The sequence below is a fragment of the Stegostoma tigrinum genome, unplaced genomic scaffold (assembly GCF_030684315.1).
Source record: "Stegostoma tigrinum isolate sSteTig4 unplaced genomic scaffold, sSteTig4.hap1 scaffold_233, whole genome shotgun sequence".
Classification (NCBI taxonomy): domain Eukaryota; kingdom Metazoa; phylum Chordata; class Chondrichthyes; order Orectolobiformes; family Stegostomatidae; genus Stegostoma; species Stegostoma tigrinum.
Window position 1 is genome coordinate 231,869 of NW_026728167.1, and position 6,679 is coordinate 238,547.

At 43.9% G+C, this 6,679-nt stretch overlaps 1 protein-coding gene across 3 annotated transcripts; it reads right to left on the reverse strand.

The window, feature by feature from the left end:
• Nucleotides 1–222: 222 nt before the first annotated feature.
• On the reverse strand, nt 223–6,422 carry LOC132207968 (uncharacterized). Of its 3 annotated transcripts, XR_009444049.1 has the most exons (3): nt 6,339–6,422; nt 6,134–6,228; nt 223–1,136 (listed from the first exon to the last, which is right to left on the reverse strand). XR_009444049.1 is itself a non-coding variant. In XM_059643757.1 (2 exons), the coding sequence occupies exons 1-2, from the start codon at nt 4,046–4,048 to the stop codon at nt 918–920; spliced, it is 651 nt and encodes a 216-aa protein (XP_059499740.1). In that variant the 5' UTR covers nt 4,049–5,449; the 3' UTR covers nt 223–917. The 3 variants fall into 3 exon arrangements, 1 of the variants encoding a protein (XP_059499740.1); XR_009444048.1 differs by lacking the exon at nt 6,339–6,422 and having other exon boundaries at nt 6,134–6,331; XM_059643757.1 differs by lacking the exons at nt 6,134–6,228; nt 6,339–6,422 and adding an exon at nt 3,617–5,449.
• Between the last annotated feature and the right edge of the window lie 257 nt (nt 6,423–6,679).

The following is a 6,679-nucleotide window of genomic DNA, read 5'->3' on the forward strand; positions in this document are numbered from 1 at the left end:
TTGGTGGAAAATCAGACCCATTTTCCAGAGCAATTTTCCCAGTCTGGGCAGAGGCAACTGATCAGATGGTCTTCATCTCAGTGACAATGGAGCTTTCATACTTCTTGTTAAAGGTGAGGGTGGAGGGGAGTGGGACAGCAATTGAAAGGGAATCCCCTGTGTTAGAGACAATAAGAAGATGAAACATTGTATTTTACACAAAACTGGTTTATTCGATACGTATCTACATTAACATATACCTGAACAGGTGGTTATTAATATCAGCAGAAACAGATCACAATGAACCTGGTTAATTCCTGAACGCGGTTAATAGTAAAGCCCAATCACTGCAGTTTCTTGTGAACTCTCTGGTCACTCAGCAGATATGACACCTGTGTGATTCCCTTCCCACAGCTGGGGCAGGTGAATGGTCACTGCACAGTGTGAATGTGCTGGTGCCTCAGCAGATGGGGTGACTGACTGACTTCCCTCCCACGGTCAGAGCAGGTAAAGGGCTTCTCCCTAATGTGAACGTAATGGTATACAGTGAGCCGAGATGATCACTGAAATGTTGTCCCACAGTCAGGACACCCAAACAGTCTCTTTCAGTGTGAGCACATTGATGGAGCATTAGTTCCCCAGACCTTTCATAGCACTTCCTGCAGACTGGGCATTTAAAAGGTCACTCATCAGTGTGAACTTGCCGGTGTGTCACCAGGTTTGAAGAATTGATAAATCTCTTTCCACACTCTGTGGGGGTGAACAGCCTCTTGCCACACTCTGGTGTGTCAGCAGGGTGGATGATTTGAGTGAGTCTCTCTCCACACTCAGAACAGGTGAATGGCTTCTTCCTGGTGTAACTACGCTGATGATTTTTCAGTACTGATGGATGAAAGAAGTCTTTACCACAATCCCCTCATCTCCATGGCTTCTAATCATTATGAGTGTGTTACATTCTGATAAGCCAGATGATTGATTGAAGCCTTACCCAAAAACAGAACCAGTTTCTCCCCACTGGGAACAGTGCTTTCTCCTTCCATGTCCAATATTCTGTTGTATTCAGGTTGTGATACGTTTGGTAACTCTCTCAGATCCTGAGTGACGTTTGGTTTCAGTTTGTAAACTGCAAAATCTCCTCTTCTGAAAACCATGTTCAGCTGATTTGGATGAAACAAGGAGAGTGAGACAGAAACCATAAAATCAAAATGGTAGGTTATAAAATGTGAACTGGATGAATCTTGTAATTTGCAGAGTAGAAGTTGATAGCAGAACACTAAAAACAATTTCTGACTATTAACAATTCTGTGAGAAAATCAAGTTGGTCAGTCAAAAGCACACGGTCAGGGGATAGGCAGTGGTGAAAGTCTAATTAAGGCACAATTAGCAGATGTAACAGTAAAACACAAAACAGAGCTAAAATGCAGGGACAGAAGTTAGACAATTGCAGACAGAAGATCTAGGACAGTAGAGATGAAATACAGCAATGGTGAACATGAATTCAGAGCCAGATTAAAGGAGTCACATCAGCCCTGGACCATGCAAACTCTCACAGATAACAGAACACAGCAGTACCAACTCAAAATTTGCTGAATAGTCCATTATGCTCAGCTCTGAAACAATTTCACTGCTTCCTATATTACAGTCTCCTGCTGGAACTTGCAACTGGAAATATGTCAGAGCACTGTAAACAGAGGATCCAATTCAACACATTACCCTGTTATCCATGCGTTTTTACTTTTGACCAGTTTGCTGTGTGGGATCTTGTCAAATATCCTAACAAAATCTATGAAAACAATATCCACTTCACTACCCACACTGAGACTCCTTACCAATTTCTCAAAGAATTCAGTCAAATTGCTCAAGTATGACCTTCCCTCATCAAAGCAATGCTGACTATCCCGGACAAGTTCATGCATTTCTAACTGACAGTTTCTCTGATCTCTCAGGATTGATTCTTACAGTTTGCCCACCACCAAAGTAAGAGTGACTGGCCTATAGTTGTATGGCATTTCCTTTGTACTTGTTTTAAACAACAACACCACATTTGCATTCCTCCAGCCCCTTGGCACCTCACCTGAGTCAAGTGAAGATTGAAAATTAATCCTCACAACATCTGCTATTTCCTTCAACACGCCAGGGAACTATCTATCTGGGCCTGGTGACTCATCCACTTCCAATGATTCCAGCTCCTCTAACACTACCTCTCTCTATTTTGTCTTGTATTTCACACTACACCTTTTGGATTACTTTATCCACATCATTCCTTTCTTAGTGTGTGTAGCAGGGGGAGGTGGTGGGGTGGGGAGCAGAGCCCTGCAGTGGGTATGCCTAAACCAAACAGTGCCTCAGACTCTGTCTTGTTTTGCCAGAGGGAAATGAAGCAAAAGTGAGGGAACATCACCCACTTCCCGCTTTGGGAAATGCTTTAAAGTGTTGTCAACAAGTGACATCATCTCCAAATCTGACTTGAAACCAAGACAGCAACTGGAGCTTCTTCTTGATTCATGGTCAGTGATAACTTTTGTCCCTCACTCAGCAACACAAGAAATTGCTGTTTGCCTGCAGCAAGAATAATGTTTCTTTGTTTTGGAGACCAAACTTGCTCATAGATTTCATTGTGGCCTCACAAAACCCAACACAGCTGCTGTAAGACCACCTTGCTGCCATACTCAAACCCTTTTGAAATGAAGGAGAAAGTTCCATTTGCCTTCCTAACTGCTTGCTGCACCTACAAGCTTGTATTGAATGACTGGTGTACAAGCACACCCAGGTCCCTTTGTACATGAACATTTCCAAATTGACCACCACTCGAATTATACTCTGCCATTCTGAATTTGGTACCAAAGTGGATAACTTCACATTGATACTGCATCTGCTATGCATTTGCTACTCACTCAAATCATCTAAATTACTCTGAAGTCTCTTTATGTCCTGCTCACTCACAATCCCCCTTCTTTTGTGTCAACAAACCTAGAAATAGTACATTGGATTCGCACATACAAATCATTGATGTACACTTTGAACACATGAGGTCCAAGGGCACTGATCTTTGTGGTGTCCCAATTGTCAAAGCCTTAGACACTGAAAAAAGATCATTTATTTCTACTGTTTCCTGTCTGCTAACCAATTCACAATCGACACCAGTAAATTCCCAACAATCTTATGAACTTTGATTTTGCACACTAACTTCTTAAGTGGGACTTTATCACCAGCTTTGAGAAAATCCAAATGACCCCATCCACCGGGTTCTATCAGTTACATTTTCAAAAAACACTTTTGCAGATTTGTCTAACATGATTTACCCATCCGAAATTGACAGGCTTCAGGTCCAGTAGAAACGCTGACTTGCCTGGTCCCCAGCATAATAGGCAGTCAAAGATTATAGACATGGTCCATGGCAGCTCTTTCTCCACAGCACCCGAGATGGGCAATAAATGCTGATCCAGGCAGCACTGGCCACATCTCACCAACAAACATTTCATAACAAACAATCTAAGGCCCGCTGTTCAGCCCCATCCTTATTTTCAAATTCCTCCATGGTCTTCCTTCTTTGCCTCCACATGGTCCATACCTTTCCCCACAGACAGAACAGGCAAACCATAAACAGACAGAACAGTCAGAGGCTGATCATGGTCACCTTCTGATTCAGCAATTGCCGCCGGAGGGAGGGGGAGGGGCAGATCCCGAGCAGCTTCTCGCTCTGATTCGAGCCGCCCGCTGGTTGCCCCGGAAACCTTGGCAGCAGGAGGGGAACAATAGGTGGGGGCGGGGCTCCCGTGTCCACGTGCCTGAAACCTGAGACATCACCACGGAGCACAGCAATTCCTATTGGCTGCTTCAGTCCTGGGCTCACAATGCAGATGTTGTCTTTCCAGTGAAACCTCCTCCTCTGTGCAACATCTGGGAGCAAAGCAATGTCTCCTTCCTTTCCATTTCTTTCGTCTTCCTGAGTGGTAGGGTGGGGAAACTGTTCACTTGCAGCAAAGGAAGGGACAGGGAGTGAATCCAGGGAGGGTGCCGACACTGCAAATGTTGGTTCTGGTACGTCTCTTAAATTTACTGTCATCATTTGCTCTCTTAGCTTTACACATTTGTTTTCCTGCTAAAATGGTGGCCTCTTTCCTCATGTTCATGTTTGCATGATTTCTATTAGAGATGATCAAGATTTAGGGGACAGCAAATTGATGAGCAATAAAAGCCAAAATGTGATTTTCGTTCCTCATAATTTGCAGCACCATACATTAGAGCCTCTCATTTGAGGTCTAACTGTGGAGTGAGCAACATGTAGCAAAATTGTCTTACAGCCAAAATCCCCATTTACAATCCAGGACTGTGTCATGGTGTATGTTGATGGGAAAAGGAAATAGCCTTCCTCCCCTGGCTAGTCAACTAATCACAAACTGTTTGATTAACAAATGAATTCAAGGACAGGATAACTTGTCCATGTATTGCTATTCACGAATCTAGATCAAATTCCATTTACCACTGATCAGCCTGTCTGTAAACTAAGGCTATCCATCTCATTATTTACCATCTATTACTTTTGCATCATCTGAACTAACTGATCAACCTTCATACATTCAAATCTAAGGCATTTACCTAAAACAAAAATAAGGGCCCAACATTGGCCACTCTGCCACACCAATGTGCACAGATTTGCGGTTAGAAACAAGAAAAAACCCACCTCTCTGCTTCCTGAACCTCAGCCAATTGTGGATCCAATTTGCTAAATTTCAATGGATTCTATGCGCACTTAGCTTTGCTTTCAGTCTCCCAAAAGCCTTGCTGATGTCCAAAGAGATTAAATAAAAGTATTGGGAACAAAAACAAAGTTGCTGGAAAAGCTCAGCACTTCTTGCAGCAACTGCGAAGGAGAAAACAGAGTTAACGTTTTGGGTCCGGTGGCCCTTCAGAAGGGTCCCTTTGTGGTTAGTGGGGAATTAAGAACCTTGCAAGCACCCTGCTATTTCATCCTAACATCACAGGAGACATTTCACTTGACCTTGGATACTGACCTGCATTTAAACCTTCCAGACTACTCAGTACTTCCTCTCTCTCTCTGTGATAGTTTCTTCACATTCTATCACAGACCTTCTCCCTGATTCATCTATTTCACTAGTGAGCACTGACACAAAGTATTCATTTCGACCCAGGCCAACACTCTCTAGTTCTACGCACAGATACCTCTGTGGTCCTTAATGGACCTTACACATTCCCCCTTATCCTTTAACCATATGTCTACCTGTAAAACAACAGAGCATTTTGCTTCATTTCACTTGGCAGTATCAATTCATATTTCCCTTAGAGCTCTCCTTATCTCTCCATTTATGTTCCCTCTTGCACATGTACCTGAAAGTATCTACTTCCTGTGCACTATGGCCAAATCATATCTTATTAAAATCAACCAAGTTAGAACTTTGATTACAGGTCCATCCTTGTCCTTTTCCATAACAATCCCAAATCTTTTCAAAAGAGTTCTGATAACTGCCTGTAAAATTCTCCCCGCTGATACTTCAAGCACTTGTCCGCGTTGGTTGTCTGAAGTTAGGTCCCCTCTTTCCTCATTGGGGTTTCTACATCCTGGCTTCAAAAACTCGATCCGAAACTTGAGCTCTGATTTCTCTCCAAGATGCTGCCAGATCTGCAGAATGTTGTCAACAATTTCTTTTTTGTTTCTGATTTACAGCATCCCAGTTCTTTCCGTGTTTATTTTATACATCTCAATAGTTCCGGAAATGTTATGACCATTTCTAGCTCGACCAGGCTGCCAGGCAGTGAGTTTCAGTTTCCCCCCATTATCTGAGTGAAAAAAATCCGCTCAACTCATCAAAACTTCCCGCCGCTTACCATCAATCCATGTCGCCCGATACTGATTCCACCACTAAGCAGAAAGATTTGTTCTTGTTTTCTCTATTTCCCTCATAAATTTATACATGTCAGTCATGTCCCCCCCTTAGTCTACAACAAAACGGAAGTTGCTGGAAAAGTTCAGCAGGTCTGGCAGCATCTGGGAAGAAGATATAGCGTTTCGGGTCCGATGACCCTTCCTCGGTCTGTTCTGCTGGAAAGAAACTAACCCCAGTCTGTGAGGGCTGTATGGTCCCTGCTGACAACATTAGAATCTGTCCTGCTGGGCAGAATGATCTGTCATTACCTCAAAAACTAAACCGTCTTCTGTGAACCGAAACCAGCGCCGAGATTGACCACAGCCCCGCATCCGCCAGAGCTCCCTGAGTCAGCAGCGTGTAACTGGGGATTGGGAGAAAGGGGATGAGAGAGGGTTGGCGATATGATCTAACACACAGTGACCTACAGTTCACCTACATTACCGGGAAACCGACAGAGTTCTAAACACTCACCAACTCGACTGCAGGGAAACATTCACCAAGAAAAGGCGGAGCAGAGGCTGTTTCTGGACTGAAAAACACCCCCTACCTGTCAATCACAAATTTAGTCCCGCCCACTTCACAGAACTTGCAGTTTCCGGAAACTGAACTCAGACCTGCCCAAAAGCGGGGCGGTCCAAGGCGAGTACCACAGGGAGCCTCGCTGTGCTGTCCCCATTCTCTGACCCAGTTACGTGTCCTTATCCCGCGATTCCCAATCCAGTGACTCCCACTTTTCGCTGTTGACCCTGTATCCCGGTATAACCAACAAATTCCCTCCCCATTCCCCTGGTTATCTTGTAGTGTGTGTGTGT

Bases quoted from the DNA above. Each gene is read 5' to 3' on its own strand.
- LOC132207968 (XM_059643757.1), bottom strand. From the start codon at position 4,048: ATGATGACAGTAAATTTAAGAGACGTACCAGAACCAACATTTGCAGTG. The intron at 1,137-3,616 runs GTGACCATGATC...CATCCAAATCAG, and splicing joins GGCAATTGCTGAATCAGAAG to CTGAACATGGTTTTCAGAAG.